At 43.6% G+C, this 21,237-nt stretch overlaps 1 protein-coding gene and 1 pseudogene across 1 annotated transcript in view; both read right to left on the reverse strand.

Moving 5' to 3' along the window:
• Positions 1-1,411: 1,411 nt before the first annotated feature.
• The window catches only part of Kcnu1 (potassium calcium-activated channel subfamily U member 1), a 65,740-nt gene continuing 45,914 nt past the window's right edge, over positions 1,412-21,237 (reverse strand). The window contains 7 exon segments of the mRNA XM_057752343.1: positions 1,412-1,688; positions 4,549-4,682; positions 5,883-6,077; positions 10,786-10,925; positions 12,739-12,813; positions 14,756-14,942; positions 20,154-20,378. Coding sequence (XP_057608326.1) covers positions 1,412-1,688; positions 4,549-4,682; positions 5,883-6,077; positions 10,786-10,925; positions 12,739-12,813; positions 14,756-14,942; positions 20,154-20,378 — 1,233 coding nt within the window.
• On the reverse strand, positions 7,762-8,198 carry LOC130863006 (actin-related protein 2/3 complex subunit 5-like; annotated as a pseudogene).

The following is a 21,237-nucleotide window of genomic DNA, read 5'->3' on the forward strand; positions in this document are numbered from 1 at the left end:
TGATTTTTTTTAATAGCATGCACTTTAATGTTTCGTTGGCTCATCATTCATTAATAAAGAGATGTTTCTTTCTTTTCTTCTTTTTTTAATGCCCTGGCAATGCAGAAGCATGCATGGGCAGCCAGTATATGGCAGTTCTGTTGAATCTGTCTGTATTGGGTTTCAGTGTCTTAAGTTGATGAGGACAACTGACCAGGTTTCTTCCTCAAGAGGGCACAAGATCTCATTACAGATGATTGTTGTTTTGTCAATTTGATACGAGCTAGAATGATCTGGAAGAGACAACCTCAATTGAGAATATGCTTCCATTAGATTGGCCTGCAGGTAAGTCTATGAGGCATTTTCTTGACCAATTATTGGTGTGAGAAGGCAAAACTTAGAGGCACCGGTACAGAGAGGAAAAAAGCACAAAAGCTATGTCATTAGAACAGGAAAACAGCTTCCATCAAGGGGGCTGGAGGGCTGGAGGTAAGAGTACACCTGGGCTCTGGAGAGGACTTTATTATTTAATTTTTTCATACAATATGTTTTGATCATCAACTCCTCCTAGGTACTTCCCACCTCCTTATCCACCCATATTTGTTTTCTTTATTTCTCTCTTTCAACAAAACGAAACACAAAAATGAAAATGAAAACAACCAACCCCCCCCACACACAAAAAAAATCCAGTAAGTCATAAAATACCAAAACAAAACGAGTGTCTTCCAGACACAACAGAACTGCTTGTCATGGGTTCACAGAGACTGTGGCAGCACATAGAAGGCCTGCACAGATTTAAGTTAGATGGGGTCCCAGGGCTAAGAGAGGGACATGGACATGGGCTCCCAACCCTAACAAAGAAGCTATCTGTAACTGATACCCACTGGCCAAGGGAAAAATCAATGAGACCCCAGTGGAGTCTCACTGAGTATAAGCACAACTCAGGGCAGGCCATACACCCAGGAGTAGGTGGCCAACACGAAATGGACAGGACTTTTTATAGTCTCCCAGTTTGAAAAGGTTACAATGCCCAGGAACAAGGAGTGGTCTTTCTGAAAGGAACCCATCCCTTCTACCCAGATCAGCACAAATTCTTCTGATTCTCTGGTTCAGTGTGATCCCAAAATATCCATAATACTCATTTGAATGAACATCTGCCTTGTCCCAGATCTTATTCATAGGCAAATTGGTTCCGGTTCCTATCAGCATCTATCCATGTGGAGGACTTCTTAATTCAGCTCCAGTGAACCCGTTTATTGCAGGTGGGAAGGAGCGCAATGGACTTTGCTTTGATACCATTTACCACGTGCATCTTTATTTATCTACCGTCTTATCCGGTGGGATATGAGGGTCTGTTCCACAGCGGCGTGGGCTTGCCGACTTGTGAACTACTAACAATGGGAACAAAATAGCACACGTCTGCTCTTCCTTCTCATTGATGGAAAAGACTGGAAGTGAATAGGTCCAAAGGGTAGACTTGGGTATTGGAATGCTGAGATGTTTTCTCTGCCTCTGGGCTGACTTTGGAAACATGCTGTATGCCCAGATGCGTCTCTGGGGCCAGTGACATTACGTTTGTAATATTCTCAAGAATCTGATTTGAAGAAACATTTTTTGTTTTGTAACAGGCAGTGCTAAACGGGATGGCACAAAACACGAGATCTGAGGGCAGCAGGTGGCAGTCATTAGCTGGCCTGGTAATTACAAACCTGTAAGGAGAGCCAAAGACAAATTCTGAGATCGCCATTTGAACAGTGACGCTACAAGCAATGCCCCAAACAAAGGTGACAGTTCCCCCTTTTTGTCATTGGCAGGCAGTAGCAGGAGGTTCCTAGAGGTCTGTGTCCATCTCTCTACAGCCCTCTGGGAACAGCTGTGCTCGCCATTTTAATGAGAGACACGAGACCGTATCTGGGAGAGCTCGCCTCTGTTGGCTTATCTGACTTCAGGTTTATCTGCTTTCACTACACACAGACTAACACATTCAGCTAGCACAATTTCACTACACACAGACTAACACAATTTCACTACACACAGACTAACACAATTTCACTACACACAGACTAACACAATTTCACTACACACAGACTAACACATTCAGCTGGCACAATTCTGAGCACTGAAGCAAAACTGGGACATGAGATGGGAAAGACAGGTCAGTGTGCAACACCTCCCTCACAGGTGCAAGGCCCTGGGTTCCGCCCCTAGAACAGCAAACACACAAGCAAAAGCAGGGCAGTGCTTGACTGGGGAAAGTTCCTTTGGCCAGAGAGACCACACAGTTTGCTTGCTACAACATATAGAACTTTTTCCCATGTAGATTTTTGTCTATCTTAACCTAATGTGTATGTCATCAATTTTATACAGAATGCAGCCTGACCAAAGAATACATGCATTTAAAACCTGAATTTCTATTCAGAATGAATCTAAAAGAATACTCACAGCCTGGGCCTCCATGCGAAGACTTTTAGGGAAGCAAGACACTTCAACAGATGTCAAGTTCAGAGCAAAGCTCAACAATTGTGCGTTAATACCTCAGGATTCATGATCAAAATGTAGGCAAGCTGACCTTGTGTGCCTTTCATCTGCCCTCTTCACCACTGTCCCCAAGGGTCTCCCCTTCTTAAATATTCAGGCTTGACCTCCCTTCAGTGGATCATCTACCCATCATCGTTTCCCATGAGTCCTCTGGCCCTGATTGGTTCTAACATTTAGCACAATCCCACATTCCTTTTAAAGGAAAAATACCATTTCCTTCCTTGAGGATCTCTCAAATATAAGCTGTACAATCTTCCAAAAACCATATTCTACAGATTTTCCAGACCTGTGGAGGCAGGATTTAGAGCTGAGGGACACTGGGGCAGGGGACATATTTTTACGTAGGAACCATTTCTACTTTCTGGAGCTGAACTCAGAGCATCGCTCCTCCCACTGTCCTACAGGTGAGTGTTTTAAAGCCACTTAGCCCTCCCTAGTAAGCTCTCAGACCTCCATGTTTATCTAGGTCTTTGGCACGTGGGCAGTTTCCTCCTAACTCTCGCTCCATCAGCACTGCCCGTGGCCTACAGAGTCTGTGTGGTCTACAGCTGTGTCACCCAGGCCCATTCTCTGACACCTGCTACCCAAAGATTCCCCATCTCCAAACCGCTTTCCAGGCCATCCTGGATGCTACCACTTACTGTGTCCCATGTTAGAAATCTTAAATTTGGGAAATCAGTCTTCACCCACCACCTCCCACCGTCCTTTTTCTCCTCTCCCTTCCTCTGACTACATCTCCTCTCTACTTCATCAGGATTTCCAGTCCTCCTCCTTGAACTCTACAGTCTACCACTGTTCCCTGTATCCATGACAACCCTGCTTTGATACCACCCAGCAGTCAATCTGAATTTTACCTCTTCTTAGCTCTGCATCGCCCTCCCATCTCCTCTCTGCACTGTATGGCTCCTCCCATCTCCTCTCTGCACTGCATGGCTCCTCCCATTTCTTCTCTGCACTGCATGGCTCCTCCCATCTCCTCTCTGCACTGCATGGCTCCTCCCATCTCCTCTGTCTGCACTGCATGGCTCCTCCCATCTCCTCTGTCTGCACTGGCTATGGATGCACTAAGAAATTTTCATGCTAAGAAAACACACACACACACACACACACACACACACAACTACTCCTACCTTAGGTCATTCATTTATTCCTTCTCTTGTTAATATAATGTTCTTCCTTCTCTCACTTCTTCTGCCCCTTCCTCTCTTTCTCCTTCTCACTCGAGCCCACTATTTTGAGTAATTTTATTTGTCCTCTGCCTGGAATGGGTTTGACCAACCTATCTCTATGCTTCCATGTTTTCATTTCTCCCTGATCACTGTTTTCGTGCCCATGGTGACAGTGCTGGCTTGGAACTGCATGGTTGTGCTGTTGTAGATTTTCCTCCTTTCTTTCCCCCTTCCCCATTGGTCCAGATAGATTTTCTCTCTTTCCCACAGCTAGCAGAATGACCTTCTTTTAATAAAATTGGAATCTGGACACAATACACTGATGATTTAGGAATACAAACCACAACCAGCTGGGCGGTGGTGGCACACACCTTTAATCCCAGCACTCGGGAGGCAGAGGCAGGTGGATCTCTGTGAGTTTGAGGTCAGCCTGGTCTACAAGAGCTAGCACCAAAGCAACACAGAGAAACCCTGTCTCGAAAAACCAAAAAAAAAAAAAAAAAAAAAAAAAAGCCCACAAACCCCCGTGACTAGAAAGAAGCATTCATTAAACATTCCCCAGAGAATCCAGCAGGAAATCAGGGCATCTCTCTGACGTAGCAGCAGCTTCATGGATGGAGGTAGGCCATGAAAGAATTCTTAAAGTCTATGTTTTAGTTTTCAGTAGGGACAGAATCTGTAGTCTCCTTACAAGGTCAATGTTCATGGGATTCTGACCACAGTTTCCTGTTGTTTAGAGCCAGTCTTCCATATTCTTACACCATTATCTAGCCCCTACATCCTGCTCCTGGTCTGGAGCTCTGGACTTGGCTTTCATGAGACAAGGTGGCCTTGATTCTCACACTTAACAGGTATCTAGTACTGTTCAAGTCAGCGCACTCCCCTTTTGTGTTCCAGGTTCTGTTTCTTTTCATCCATCACACGGTATAAGCCGACACATAGGATCCCATAATTATCTAAGGAGCCACAGAACAGTTGTCCAAAGGTTTTCCTTGGCTGGGAAGAGAACAGAACAACAGGGGTTGCTAAGCACTTTAATCAAAGAGTTGTAAGAACTTGAGTTTTGTCTGCCCGCTCTTTGCTGCAGGCGTCTAGAGGCCCTAACCGTCATCCACCTGCTTGTGACAGCAGTGAAGAGCGGGCAGTATGCATTGAGGCATACTCAGTGCTGTGGTCTTAAGAGCATACTCCTTTCAAGGGGCCATGCTGACATCCACTGGCTTTACAAAAGATGTCTCCTTGTTCACGTGTGTCTTCACCATAACACTGAACAGGTAGCTGGATACAGTGCCAATCAAAACAAAACATAAAGCAAACCCTGAGAAGTAGCTCGCTTGTGATCAGGCTGCACGCTACTCTGGTTCCCGAATGAAGAGATGTTCCTCTGGAAGCTGCCCATGGTGTTATCTTGTGATAGTCTGCCTTTTGCCTACTCTCTGGTCAAGAAAGTGTCAGCATATTCCACAAACCGGCAACATTCTTAGACCCAGAGTTCTGCTTGACCACAGCTAGCCTGACCAGAATTCTTTAGCATTGCAGGTTTTGAGACAATAGTAAGAACCTGGATCACACTCCTTAGCTGGACCCCTGCTGTGACATGGTTGAAATTGCAGTGACCTCAGCTAAGCCTCAGTTTCTTGCTCTGCTAAATGGATTTAGTTACTTAACTCATGTCATCCCTGTATGATTAAACACAAAAGACTGGAACAGACAGAGAGTATATCCTGGGCTTCCGGGAAAGCTGAGGTCTAGGGACTGCAAATAACAACAGCCTTCCTGCTGCATCGTCTAAGAGAGAAGGGAAGAGGCCACGCCCATCCTTCTACTGGTACCCAACCCCTGCTAGTGACATCTAGTCCATCATACCCTGTCAATCTTTTAATGGCTCACCCTTCATTGCATTAGGGACTGAGTTTCCAATACAGGGTCCACAGGGGACACCTTCAGACATAATGCTGGGCCTCTGATGTTGCTTGCACATTTAGCTGGAGGATGGAGAAAACAACTTTCTTCTCTACCTCTTGAAATTGTTGCAAAGAATAAACACAACAGTGTGCAGACACGTTAGCTGTAACACTGAATCTACTAGTTATTATTTCTGTGCTAAGTCATATATGAACTCAAGAAGCCTAGACCATTGAAACTCAGAGAGTTAATGAAGTAGGAAATGCACTATAGTAACCACAGTGTACTCACCTCGATGTCTGATAGAATGGTATGGTCCAAAGAAAGAAGCCCCAGCTTACACCGCGACCTTCTAGACATGATTGTGGCACTGTCTTCATGTATCCCGTAGTACTTGTCCTGAACCAAACATTGTTCCATCTGAGAGCTGATACCTCCTGTCACTAGCATCTGAAGTAATTCCAGGACATGATGGTTATAGAAGGCCTGGAAAACATAGGCAAGCTATGTGTGAAATCAGAAGGGCCAGCACATGAATGGCAGAGGTGTTGGGACACGGAGATTTAGTAGGTGTCACCATTTGAAATGGGCCCCGTGGTGCAGAACGTGTCTTTTCATTGTCACTATCAAAACGGAGTGCAAGTTGGCAGTTTGGGTAGAAAGCTGGTTTAGTCAAAGCAAGGAGAAAACAAGTAAGGCAAGTCTAGTTCCTAGGGAGCAGACACTGAAATGTGAGTCATGGGGCTGATATCCCAGAGTCCTCTCCCTCCATAAGTGGCCAGAGTAGTGTGTCAAGCCACAATATCCAAAGGATCATCAATGTACATTTTTAAGATATATAATTAATGAGATAAATTTTTCCTTGAAGCTGCACTGGCATTTTTATCATCTGTTCTTGAGTTTTGGGGGTGTGAATTTTTTTTTTTTTTTTTTTTTTTGGTTTTTCGAGACAGGGTTTCTCTGTGGCTTTGGAGCCTGTCTGGAACTAGCTCTGTAGACCAGGCTGGTCTCGAACTCACATCCGCCTGCCTCTGCCTCCCGAGTGCTGGGATTAAAGGCGTGCGCCACCATCGCCCAGCTTTGGGGGTGTGAATTTACTTACATTCCTGTGAATAATGACCTAGTTAAAGTCACATAGTAATATCACTCATAACACTTGTGGCTCCTACAGGTTCTTTTCACCACATTCACAGTTACAGGGTCAGAGAAATAAGTAGTTTTATACTCTTGGTGTCTTAGTCACTGTTCTATCGCTGTGTAGAGACACCATGACCGAGGCAACTCTTATAAAGGAAGGATTTACTTGTGGGCTTGCTTACAGTTTCAGAGGGTTACTCCATGATCATCAGGGTGGAGGATGATGATAAACAGGCAGACATGGTGCTGGAGAAGTTGCTGAGAGTTCTACATCCTGACAGAGAGAGACTCTGGGCTTGGCAGGGGCTTTTGAAAGCTCAAAGCCCACCCCACACTTCCTTCAACAAGGCTACACCTCCTAATCCTTTCAAATAGTGCCAATCCCCGATGACTAAACATTACAATATTTGGGACTATGAGGGACATTCTTATTCAACCCAGACATTGGGCATCTGGATGAAACCAAAAGAGGAAACGGGAACAAGTTCTCACACCAAAACAATCTGAGTCTAAACAAGCAGAAATACAGCTGGAAATTGGTAGTGGGGCTCACCCACTACTTGCTCTGGAAACACATTTTGCTTAAATAAGGGAAGTGTGGTCCAGTTTTGCAATGTTAATAGCTGCCGGTCTCTCATTTTAAAAACTAAAAATCACTTCCTGACTAGCATGAGTTAGAAAACTTCCTTCAGATTTGATCAGATCTTGATTAAAAACAAAGTAAAACCCTTAAACCAGCAGAAAGAGTTAAAATTGCACCATCAAACTTGAATATAAATTCAGAATGGTATACATATTATTGACATGGTTATGAAGGATCAAACACCTCCATTAAATTTTTCTCCATGTTATTTCAATTTTCATTAAGGAAACTGATACGTAATTTTCTTCTTTATAGATATAAAAAAGGAAGCAAGAAGGCAAAGCTGGGAGAAACAGCTGCTACCCACAGGGCAGCGGTGCCATTTGGTTGTTTTGATCTTTGTACCAGCAACTGCTACTGTTGTGAACGCGTGCAGTTCCAGCTGGAGGACTACACAGTTTTTCTTGCAGTCAAAATCCGCAGGATGGACCCTACTCCTCCCTTTCATACCACTGTGGTAGCACAGCACCGCTATTGTCGGGTGGGCTTTCAAAGCCTTTGTAGACATACTTCATTAGGAGGTCCACACCTTCTTGTCCAGAGCTTGAACGCCCTATTCAATATCATTAGCTTTAAAAGAGATGAGCACATTCAAGACAATGCTGCCTGCCTGCTCCTTCACTGCCTGACTCTTTGCGTTGATAGGGGTGTTTTTCAGAGCCGCCTGGAGCTGTCCTGTTTCCTTGTCGCAGGCGTGAGTCCACCTAAGCCTCCTTGGGCCAGGCCTGGCCATCGCCGCCGTCCTCCTCGCTCATGAACTTGTTCTCATCATATTCGTCCACGTCCACCTTCCGGAAGCAGGCTGAAGACACCGTGCTCTTCAACATCCGGATTACAGACAACGCTGGCCTCCCCTCTGCGGTGCCCAGCCTGGCGCTACTTACCTCCCTCTCACTCTCAGTACTAGGGATCTTCAGGGTTAGTTGGTGGCCAGTGTTGCTTTTGACCTCATGTGATAAACTGATGAACACTTCTTTTTTTTTTTTTTTTTTTTGGCGTTTTGTTGTTGTTGTTTGGTTTTTCAAGACAGGGTTTCTCTGTGTAGCTTTGGAGCCTGACCTAGAACTCACTCTGTAGATGAGGCTGGCCTCAAACTCACAGAGATCCACCTTCCTCTGACTCCTGAGTGCTGGGATTAAAGGCGTGAGCCACCACCACCTGACTGTGATGAATATGGCTATTGGACACATTTTTGTGGCCTTGTCTCCTGGTTCCCATAGATTTCACCACAGACTTTAGAATACTTACTCTTAGGTTTTACGTAACTTATTTTCCCCCCAGGAAGCTGTCAGCCTCCTTCACTGACTAAAACTCACTGGTACCATAAACAGAGTCCTGTTGGGGGAATGTGGCTCTCAGGCTACCCAAGAGAAAGCTCACATTCACAAGGAAAGTGATGGATGACGGGAGACATCATCAAGCCTCAGTGCCAACATCTGGTTCAAGACTATTTAAAAATGTGTCTTCTGTGATGGCTTATGTTATATGTTAATTTTATTTCTATTATTACAACTTTTTTTCTGCCTATCCTGCCAGCTATGGTTACAATATGTCCATTAGGAAGCACGGGCGGGACACTTAGTTCACAGTGCAGCAATGTGAAATGATCGAACATCTATGCCTCACTAGAGTAAAAGCGCAGAACCCCAAGAGTAGGTCACTCCATCATCCTAGTATGACTTAGCCCAAGAATGGACTATTGATTAAAAGGGATGTTTGGCCCATCACCTCACACTTTGTCTCTTTTTTAATAGTGAAAACCACAGTAAGAAGCCCCTTCACTACACATGAGCAGATGCCAGCGCTGTGCCCTTGGACTTCTGAGACCCCAGAACTATGAGTCAAGCACAATCTATTGTTTATAAATTGCCCAGTTTCACCTACTTGCTACAATAGAAAGATGCACCAAGACCCCGCTCCTCTGGCAACTCTAAATAGAACTGTAGGCTTTTTTCCTGTGTGTGTGGCCCAGTAGGCAGTTTAAGCCTCAACTTTAGGTTTTACTGGCAGGCTAAGAGAATCCGAAGATAAAGGGGAGAGTCACAACCCATCTACAATGCCTCTTTCAGACAGGCCAGGTTCCTCAACAGTCACCTTCTCCCTCATATGCTGGTCTTAACTGTTAAAAAGTTAACTGACACACTGGCAGCCAATGCTGACACACAATGCTAAGAGCCACTTCAGCAAAGCAGCCTCACTTGAATCCTGTCAATGCAAACACATCCGGCTTGCTTGCCCTTCAGGAACTTGACGGCCTGCCAGCTCATTTAGCAGTGTTCTAGTGTCAAGGCAGAGCTATTTCTCTAAGAGCTCAGTGGGTTATGTGATGCTCACTGTGGCTAAGGGAAGCAGAGCCTGTACGTTGCCCGCCATGCTCTCCTAACGTGCAGGCAGTCTTCGAGGCAACCACGCAGTTCAGGAGCGATGCTTTCTCTACATGGAGTCACAGAAAGTAGAGTGTTTATCAGAATCTCAAGGCCTCATGCATGTAGATTTGTAGATTGAGATTTGATCTTTTTGCAACCTTCTCTTGAAAACCCCCAGTGGGAGGAGTCTGGGAGGCGGTGGGCTACATGATCTCCTTTCAGGAGTTCCGACAGTTATTATAAACATTTGCACACAGATTCTCTGGGTTTTAGACAAGTTCAAATTCCTCAGATACCCAGGGTAAGCGCTCACCTTATTCTTGCCTGGAACACCCTTTCTCCAGACTCTGAGTGGCATCTACTGTCTTCCAGATAAAAGACTTGCAAGCGTCCCCTCAGAATCCCCTACCCTGGTCATAACTGAAACCCCTTCCCCCAAGCTCCATATTTTCCCATCTCCCCTGATCTTTACCCTTGCAATGCATTCTTTCTGTTTCTAGTTACTCATGTTAAATCAGTCTCTTCTGTACGGTGCCCAGCACACTGTAGGTGTTCGCTACTTCAGAGTGGGTTCTGCTTATGGGAATCCTGTGATGGATGCCAGGGATCTGCTTACAGCCAAAGAACTGAATCATCACTGGGCACTTAAAATGGATCCCAAGAGAGGAGCAATGCAGAAGGAGATTTGACTTTGATGGAACAAACCTCACGCTCCCGCAAAGACCAAGCTTTTCCTCCTGCAAGTCCTGGGTCCCCTTATGGGGATTTCTACATGAACTATTGGGGTGATCTACAGAGCTCTGACACTTGGTCTGCCCAGATGAATGCCAAGATCCAAGTTTGGTACTCAATCCCTACCCCAGGCATCTGGAATCTCTGCACCAGCACTGCAAGATCGCAACCTTGAAACTGTCAAAAACTGAGAAGGTGAAATAATGCCTGTGAAGTTGACTTTTTGGAAATTTTAAAAGAGGTCAGAAAGGTGAGCAGTGGCCTCCCGCAGGGGACCTTTTCCTTTTCCGGGGGACTTTGACTCATCTGTACCTACCGTGGCCAGAAGAGAATCCAAGAAGTTGTCTGAAAAGACAGTACCCCTGGAGAAGGAAGTGCTGAGATGCAGCCTAGCTCCTTTGAGTGTCCCGTTCATTCCACCCATCTGCTCAATAAAGTGGATGTTGGAGGGATTCTCTGTAAGACAAGATGAAAAGGCAGGGGGCTGGAGAGATGGCTCAGAGGTTAAGAGCATTGCCTGCTCTTCCAAAGGTCCTGAGTTCAATTCCCAGCAACCACATGGTGGCTCACAACCATCTGTAACGAGGTCTGGTGTCCTCTTCTGGTCTGCAGGCATACACACAGACACAATATTGTATACATAATAAATAAATAAATATTTTAAAAAAGATGAAAAGGCAAGGCCAGCATACACAGAAAATGAGAGTTTGCTGCCTGTATTCCCAAGCTCAGTCCTCTCGGGCACAGCAAGCTCTACCCATGGGCTTTTCTTCATGTTCCTCCCATGGTAGTTCAATCAGTAAAGTGCTTGCCACACAGGCAGGGAGAGCGGATTGAGCCTAGAATTTATGTAAACAAACAAACAAATAAAACAACAGGATGAAAAGATGACTCAGCAGGTCAGAGCACTGGCTGCTCTTCCAGAGGACCTGGGTTCGTTTCCCAGCACCCACATGGTGGCTCACAGTTGTCTGGAATTCCAGTTCCAGGGGATCCCATAGTTTCTTTTGGCCTCTGTGAGCACCAGGCATGCATGTGATACACAGACATGCAGGCAAAAAGCACCCATAAACATAAATAAAAATAAAAATAATAATAAATAAAACAATGAGAAGCTAGGCATGGACATTCAGGCTTATGTCCCAGTACTGAAGGTATGGAGACAGATGGCCCCTGGCGCTCTCTGGCTAGTCATACTGGCTCATTTGGTGAGCTACAGGCCAATGAGAGACCCTGTCTCAAAAAACCAAAGTGTGATCCGAAGAGATGGCCCACTTGTTGTCAACTTAATGACCCGAATTTGATTCCTGGGACCCATGTGGTGAAAGGTGAAAAACACCAATCCGATGGTATCCTCTAGTCTATACACAGACCACCTGTCTGATGGTGTCCTCTAGTCTATACACAGACCACCTGTCTGATGGTGTCCTCTAGTCTATACACAGACCACCTGTCTGATGGTGTCCTCTAGTCTATACACAGACCACCTGTCTGATGGTGTCCTCTAGTCTATACACAGACCACCTGTCTGATGGTGTCCTCTAGTCTATACACAGACCACCTGTCTGATGGTGTCCTCTAGTCTATACACAGACCACCTGTCTGATGGTGTCCTCTAGTCTATACATGGATCACTTATCTGATGGTGTCCTCTAGTCTATACATACACACAGGCTTAAGACTTTGTCTTAATTCTGCTGGGTCATTTAAACCAGAGACCTCAAAATTCCTCCCCACTCTCTCTTAGGTTGTATATGCTCTACCAAAGCCAGACCCAAGGCTACCATTTTAGCCTGACCCTTTCCAGCAAAGAAGAGCAAAGACTGAGGGTCTGGCAGGTGACTAGTTATTGTAACAGTCATTGTCTGTTTCCAGGTCTTTGGATGAACAAACCTTGTGGTCCCTGCCGAGTGATAGAACATACCTCACCTTCTCCCACCACTTTAATTTACCATTTCTTTAAATTATAGACTTAAAGTTTTGAGAGTCAGAGATAGTTAAAAGGGAGGGAACAATTAAGCTATACATTCAACTGGCAGCCATCTAGGCTTCAAGGTTTTTGCCAGGGACTGACAGGTGCTGGTTCAGTTTCTTCACCCAGGCTTCAATGGATGATGTCACCAACGGATACCCAAATAGCACTGAAAGGTTTCTGGGGTCCTATTCTGGTTTCTTAGTCCTCTGACTGTGAATTCTAGAATGACCATGAGGCATCACCTATGCACCATAAAAATCTCTCCCTTGAATATTCCACTTACAAGCAACTTACTCAGTTCAGTGAGAATGGGGATCTGCTGGTATCTTCTTTCCTGGTATTTACTGAAGCTGGATGCAGTATTGGCTCCTACAGACAATAAGAGATGATGACAAGAACAATAAACAGCTCGTAAAACTTGGCTGGACACACAGTAACACTGTGTGACCCGATGCTTTAGCTCAGCAATGTTACTTTCTAGTCCATAGCTCAAATTCATTTCTGTATTTTGGAAAAAGAGTCTACCATAATCGTCCCCTGGTATCTTCAGGAAGTGGAGTCCCTTAAATACCAATCCTTGGAAGCTCAAGCCCTTTCTCAGAAAATGCCAGTTATTTGTGTAACACTGATGTACATTCTCACAAACACCTTACCTTACCTCAGATGCCTGATAATACCTAATACCACGAAATGGCTATAATAATGTTTACAGAACAATGATGTAAAGTCTGTATGTTTTTAGATGTTTTATATAGATGTATTTTCCCTAGAATATCTTCTGTCTGTGCTTGGGGATGAGATGCAGAACCCACAGTACAGAGGGTTGACTGTATTCAGTTGCTACTCCTTTGAAAGGGATGGTACATGGTGTGTATGTGTATGCCTGTGTGTGTATGTGTGTGTGTGTATGCATGTGACAAAAGTGTCCAAGTAGTAAGGTGTTAGTGTTTAAGTAGCATTCCAGCCACATAAATATACTTATAGAACTTCGAGGAAACCAACTGCTTCATGGGTGCTTCTGGCCCCTAATATGATCTGCCACCTCAAGATCCTCTAGAGGATATTGCTTGTATCTTTTTCCTGCTCCTCAGAATCGAGTGGCACCCCACTCTGAGAACCCTGCCTCCACCTGGGATACCTTGGGATTCTGTACGGAAGAGTTTGATGCGGAGGAAGTATCATTCAGAGTCGCACACTGTCTAGGTTTGCCAACCTGTTCCCCTTGCAGTGTGGCAGGGTAGTAATCAGAGCAAGACTGGAAACCCTCCAGGCTTCCCAAAGACATGCCCAGGAAGCCTGGTGCTCTTATGGATCCTCTGGAGAGTCCACACTTGTGCCCCCACCCCACAGCTTCCCAGGATGAATCTCTAGGGAATGGGCTGGCTTGGCTTCCTATGTGAGTTCATCAGAATGTCAGGAAGATCTCCCGACCTTATAAAGGCTCACCAGATATGAGGGGGTAAACTTCCTCAATCTCAGTCCTGCTGGCCTTTGTGTGGGGCTGCCCCATGCACTGAAAGCTTTTTACCAAACAGCATGTGTGACCTTACCAAGAGATGGCAGCATCTCTCCAGTTATGACAACCAAAACAGTCACCACTGACCTAGGGAAATACAAAGAAGACTGACTGTCCACCATCAATTGGTGCATCATGGGCCAACCTCCAGCCCCAATATAGAACCTAATACACCAGAGAAAATCAGCATCTTTTTGCTTAATTAATAAAAGATGGAAAAAAATAAAAATATTTGGCTCAGTGTGATGGGTACACTGTTGACCTCAGCACTTGGGAGACAGTGTCAGGTGGATCGCTGCAAGTTCAAGGCCATCCTGATCTACATAGTACATTCTAGGACACATGAGATGCTGTCTCGAAAAAATAGAATTAATTTTTTTAAATCTTTCTATCCTATAAAGAAAGTTAAGTTTTAAAACAATAACTGAAAAACACCCGTAAGAGTAAAAAAGAATTGATTAATACAACTTGTTATCATAACATAGTAGTTGCTACACTTTCCAATATTAGATTAACAGCAAAAATAATGCCTCTTACATTTAAGTGCCTTTTTCCTTAAAATTGGAAACCAGTGTCCATGAATTCAATCTTGAAGATAGATATGGGTTTTCACATGACTTTGAACTCCAGAGGAAATAACTTGGTTATTCCTACCATAATATTGTCACAGTCAGAAAATCTGTGACATCTGTCCCAATCCATCTTGCTCCTCACAACTCAAGTATTTGGGGAGGATTTAATTCTCTCTCCTTATCCCATCCTCCCTAGGCCCTTCCCCTCAGGAGTTGTTCTGACCTGGCACTGAAGGTATCGGGGTAGGGCAGCTGATCCGCAGGGACTGGATGTTGAGGGTGGTCATGATAGTCTCAGTGTCCACCAGAATCTGGCTGCTCAGTGGCTTGTACGGGGATGCTAAGATCGCACACATGGAGCAGTGCTCTATGCTGACCGCATGCAGATCTCCAGTGTAGAGTGCAGATCCCTAGGGGGAGAGTTCCACGTTGTGAAGGGGTCGTCAGATGGACAGGTCTGAGATCATGGCTCATAGAGCCAGGTCTTTGTGGGTGATGCAGGTTTTGAGCTAAAGACTCTATTGGCTTGGCTAACAATTATCAATTGTCTGATACACTGTCCTGGAAATTGTTAGTGTCTTATTGTGGATTGGTGTGACAGATCCCTCTCAGAGAACAAGTTTGGATGAGACAAAGGAGAATGATGGGGAGCAAAAATCCATTTTGACAACTCAAGTAAGAGAAAAGAAAGCAAAAGGTGACCATGGCGATGAAAAAGTCAAAGAAAGGAGGCATCATGGAGCTATAGGTCAATTCTCTATCTCTCAGCCTTGCTAGTAGGCCATCCCTCTTGTATTCTCATGTAGCTAGTAATGTAGCCTCATCTTTAGGATGCTTGGGGTTTGTCCTGGTCAACATTTCTACTGCCATGATGAAGCACCATGATCAAAAGCAACTTGGGGAGGAAAGGGTTTAATTCAGCTTATACTTACACCCCACAGTTCATCACAGAAGGAAGTCAACGTAGTAACTCAAACAGGGTAGAAACCTAGAGGCAGGAACTGATAGAGAGGCCACAGAGGAGCACTTCTTCTGGTAGTCCTGCACCACCCACAGTGACCTAGGCCCTCCCACATAAATTATCAATCAAGAAAATGTATCACAGGTGGGAGCATTTTCTCAATTGAGGTTCCCTCTTCCCAAATGACTCTAGATTGTGTCAAGTTGACATCAAACTAGTCAGCACAACTGATCTCTTGTCAATTTGATACACAGACACATCATTTTAATCCATAACTTTTTCTTTCTTGCTTATCCCCACAATATCATATTAATGTTAATATCAGAACATAAAACCTAACTAATTTTTGAAGTTCCACAGCATTTAAAAATTCAGTCTTTTAAAAACATCTATAGTTTCTATGAATGTTCAAAGCCTCTTCAAAATATACAAATATCCAATGTCTCTTAACCATAGGATCCTATGAAATAAAAATAATTTATCCAAGAAGAATCGGGACATAGAATCAAAGCAAAGTAAAACAAATTCAATAGCATATAATTCAGTCTCAGACTTTTGGGATTCAAACACAATTTTCTAGGCTCCAAAGGGCTTGCAATAGTATACATAGCTCATCTCATAAGCTCAGGCCAGCTCCACTCCATAGCAACTGCTGTCCTTGGTGGTTGTCCCAGGTAATGGAATTTCCACTCTGAGTTCTCCTGTTGCAACTGGGCTGTATTTTCAACAAAAGACTCTCGTTGGCTTTCTTCAGGGACTCTACCGCGGCTACATGGAATGAAGCCTCAACTTTATCTCTGACTAATTCAGTCCTGAGTCTTCTGTTTCAACTGAGGCTTCACCTTCACCATTGGCCTCTACTGGCCTCTCATAAAGTCAAGTCTAGCTACTCTCCATGACTCCTTGATGCCTCCAAACCAATGTCACAAGGGAGACTCTTACACTTTACAGAGTTCAGGTACTACCATAAGGTACAGACAGCCTTGGCTTCCTGTGCTGAGTCTGAGGAGATCCTCCCAGATTAATGATCCTGGATGATGCTGATCTCTTCTTAATCACCACTTAATCTCACCTCCATCAAATCAGCATCAATTGTCCTAATAAAGCAAAGGTTTCACCTTAGTGGTTCTAGTCTCTTCTTAATCATAGCCAATTCTTCAGTCTTAATTGACCAGAACCACAGATTCTCAAAGCTCCAAATATTGAACAGCACTGACAGACTCTTTAACGAACTCTTAAATTCCTTCTGAAATTCCACAAGCCTCCATTATCTGAGCTGCTTTCAGCATTATCTTCAAAGTTCAAACAAAAGTTCATTCAGCTAAACACTCAATGGCTTCTCCAGCCCAAAGTTCCAAGGTCCTTCTACAATCTTATCTAAAACATGGTCAGGTCTGTCACAGAAATACCCAGTGAAAGGGTCTAATATTGATCATTCGTGACACTGGCTAAGGCTGGAGAGTTCTAGGCATCTTCTCTCTTGTTGTGTAGAGCGAAGCAGGGAGGATGAGGGACAGGGACTTCATGGTGGCTTTTAAAAAAAATAGCAAATCCAACTTGCTTTTTTAGAAAATCAGTATTTCTCACACACTGCCAGTATTATTTTATTAAACATTCAAATGCTCTGGTGCATTTCCACAGTGCTTATAATGGAATTTTCATCCACGAATGTGGTGGCACAGCTAGGAATACAAGCTTATCAAAATTCAATGTAAATAAAATGTCACCTGGAGTGGCACACAATCACACTGTAGTCTGTCTTAGCCTGTTCTTCTGCCTCTGTAACTGGGAAATTTATGAAAAAAAGAAATTCATTTCCCATAATTCCACAGTCTAGGAAATACAAGAGAGAAGGGCCACATCTTATGAAGGCCTTCCTGATGCATCTGAGTGGAGTTGGGGGATGGGGACCTAGCAAGCGTGCACACAGGACAGAGCATGAGGCCACCTTCCCCTTTCATCAAGTCCCACTCCAGAGTGGCCAGCCCTTCTCACAGCAGCAGTATTAACACACTCATGGGAGCAAAGTCCTCATGCCTGGTCACTTCCTCTAGGTCCCACCTCTCAGCACAGTCACAGTGAGAAAGTGCCATTCCAACCACAGGTCCATTGCAATAGGGGAGACAGAGCCCCTCCTCTCCATCTCCTTCCTGTGATGGCCCCGTGTGACTGTGCGTTCCATTACGATGTGAGCAGAAAAGATGAGTAAGTCAGAACCCAAAGGCCCAGCCAGAACCAGCTTAGGTTTAAGTAAGGAAGAAGCAGACTGGAAAACAGAGAAATTCTCATTATACAGTCTATAAAATATGCTAGTCTGAACACAAACTCAGGAGCCTTTGTAGGAGGAGGGCCCGCTTGTTTGTCCTGGCTGCCCAGAACTGAAATAACCACACAGAAACTGTATTAATTAAATCACTGCTTGGCCCATAAGCTCTAACTTCTTATTGGTTAACTCTTACATCTTAATTTAACTCATTTCTGTATATCACCATGAGGTCATGGCCTACCAGCAAAGTTTCAGCACGACTATCTCTGGCAGCAGATCCATGGCATCTTTCTGACTCTTTCCTTCTCCCAGCATTCAGTTCTGTCTTTCCCGCCTACCTAAGTTCTGCCCTATCAACAGGTCAAGGCAGTTTCTTTATTCATTAACCAAGAAAAGCAACACACAGACAGAAGGAACTCCCACACAATTTCCCCTTTTCTGTTTAAACAAAAAGGAAAACTTTAACTTTAACATAGTATATATACTATATACAAAAGTTATTATCAAGCAAGAATTACAGTTACAACATTTATGTCTACTTTATCTTTTATCATAACTATAATATGATAAGGAATATATAAGGAAAACTATAATGATAAATTCTTCAACTTCATCAAAGACTCCAGAAGGATATAATATTACCTAAGTAAACAGGAAGTGCATTGAAAGCAACTTCCAAAACTCTAGAGTTGACAGAGACATCTCGCTGCCTCGACAGTTACCCAAAGTTCTTCTGTACTGTTGGGGCATCCATATTCAGCCTACAGGCCCATAATATCCAGCAGATATTATGAAGTAGGAAATTTCAAAGACAGGTATGCCTATGTTGGCAGTTTGCCAGTCACTTTCTTCTGTATCCTGCAGAATGTCTTGAAGACTCTTTCATGAAGCAGGAACTCCAAAGGATCATCTCACCTTTATGCAAGTTCAGCAGTCATTTCTCTGTGGATCCTGCATGTCCAGTTCATCTAACAAACTCCATAAGGAGCCTCTTTGATGCCCATCTTCCTCTTGAAGTAGATTGTTACTGCCAGGAGCAGATGTGTCTTATTGTCATGAAAAGTCCTAAATTTTTAAAACATTTAAATGCCATATTCTGAAGGTCTCTGAAAGATTTGAAGAATACTTTTCCATCTGAAATACATCTCTGTACATCTAGAAAATCTAACATGACTATAAGCTTGACTATTATAAATGAGTATCTATTAACTTATATTTCTTAATTATACACTACAGTTTAAATGAGCTACACAAACACAATACCTTAATCAAGATCAGAAATACATATACATATAACAAAATTGACCTTAAAATTGTATCAATAAACCAAGATCCATACCAATGCAAATCTCTATAGCATATCTATATCATATCCCCCCTTAAATGTAAACAAACAATTATGAACAATTTTGGGAATATGGGCATAGTTATTTCTCTCCAAACTGCTTCCTGCTGCTTATTGGGCAAAGTAATTTTCTTTGTGGGGTGTTTACAGCAACCTTTCAGGGGGTCTTGTTCCATGAAACTATATTGGTCTGGAAGCAATCCAAAGGTTCTCATCTTCTGTAGAAACAAAAGAAGAACCTCTTTTCCAAAGCAACTTATCATTAGACTCAAATTTGGAAGTCAAGATACCTTTATGTTGGTTTAACTTAGCAGTTCATACAATGAAATGTCTCTCTATACTTAGCTCATTCACAGTCAAAATATTCAAAGAAAACACAATAATATACATAATCCAGACTCCCTGTGAATTTTCCATCTTTACATGGCTTATTTTTACTCTATTGTTTTTAATATTTATTTTATTATCTTTACTCCTTTAATCTATGACTGTTTGTATTTTTCAACACTCTATATTCTTTTCCTTCTCTTTCCCAAGCCTACGTACATTTATCCAACACTGTGAGTCATCTGGATTTGTCTGTAATTATTTTCTGACCAGAAGCGCTTCTTAAAATGCTAAGTGCTTCTTAAAACTTAAGCCGTGCAATTACTATGGTATATACATACTTGTTGCTTGCTTGTTGGCCCGGTCTAAAACTTCATCTGCGCAATTACTATGATATATACGGTACTGCCTGCTAGCTCCACACAGTTCACCTGGCCTCCCATACCAAGCCTTAATGTCTGGAATTAAATCCTCCTCTTTCTACTCACCTGTTCTGTGGTCTTGGAAAAGCTACCTACTTGGAAACCTACTGTTTCCATACCTAAGGTTTGGCATTTTTATGTTCTACCCCGTATGATTATTTAGAGGATTAAATGAAGTAATATAGGCAAACTGTGGCTGGTTTCTGGCACACAGTAGGTACCATGTAATTGCAAACTATAAATATCGTTACTATCACCATAAATACTAGTACTACATCATTATCCTCATGCATTGCTTACAGGAAAAATGTATATCTGGGGGAAGTTCCGGAGGAACCGCCACTCTCTCTGGAAGTACTCCAGAGCCCCGACAAACACGATGTCCTTCAGCTCCTGCCGGGTGTAGTTGCTGGCTCTCAGGGGCATCACAAAGTTCCGGAGCCCTATGAGGGCTGATCGGGCGTCTCCAAACACACATGCCACGATGTGGTTCCGAAACACGGGTTTTGACTTGTCAGACCGTTTCTAAGGAGACACATGCCAGACTCAGGTCAGTTTCACAGACAGGTAAGAGTTCTGCGATGAGCCCCACCTCCTTCCCCTCCTGACTTTGTCTCCAGAGCAGTACTTTTATAGGCTAATAAAATCAACTGCTTACACAAAAATGGATCTTACAGGTGCAGCTACAGCATATATATATAACGTATATATTTACACATGCACATATATGAAGGAAGTTCACACGTACACACATGGGGTATGTATCTGTGCACTCTTTGCTTTCTAAAGCTTTCTTTCAGTATGAACTGAATCAATTAAAAGTCAGGTCAGTATCATTATTCTGATGTGTCAAGTACGGCTGAATATGGCAGGTTCGTATGATTACATCTAATAACTGAATTGATTTGATAAATTCTTTATTAGGTTGAGGAAATTCATTGTGAAGTTAAAACCATGTGCTGCTCCTCTGAGGATCAGGGCTCAGCTCCCAGCTCCCACCTTGAGCCGGGCAGTGGTGGCACACGCCTTTAATCCCAGCACTCGGGAGGCAGAGGCAGGCGGATCTCTGTGAGTTCGAGACCAGCCTGGTCTACAAGAGCTAGTTCCAGGACAGGCTCCAAAACCACAGAGAAACCCTGTCTCAAAAAACCAAAATAATAATAATAATAAATTAAAAAAATAAAAATAAAAAAAATAAAAACCCAGCTCCCATCTTGAGTGGCTCACAGCTGCCTCCAACTCCAGATCTGGGGGAGATGTGATGCCCTCTCCTGGTCCCCAGGAGTACCCACAAATATGTGGTGGACACAAGAACACATGTACACAATCTTATTTTAAAACTCCCTTTGATACAAACAGAGAACTTGGAGAGGAGGCACCAGAA

The sequence above is a fragment of the Chionomys nivalis genome, chromosome 20 (genome assembly GCF_950005125.1).
Source record: "Chionomys nivalis chromosome 20, mChiNiv1.1, whole genome shotgun sequence".
Classification (NCBI taxonomy): domain Eukaryota; kingdom Metazoa; phylum Chordata; class Mammalia; order Rodentia; family Cricetidae; genus Chionomys; species Chionomys nivalis.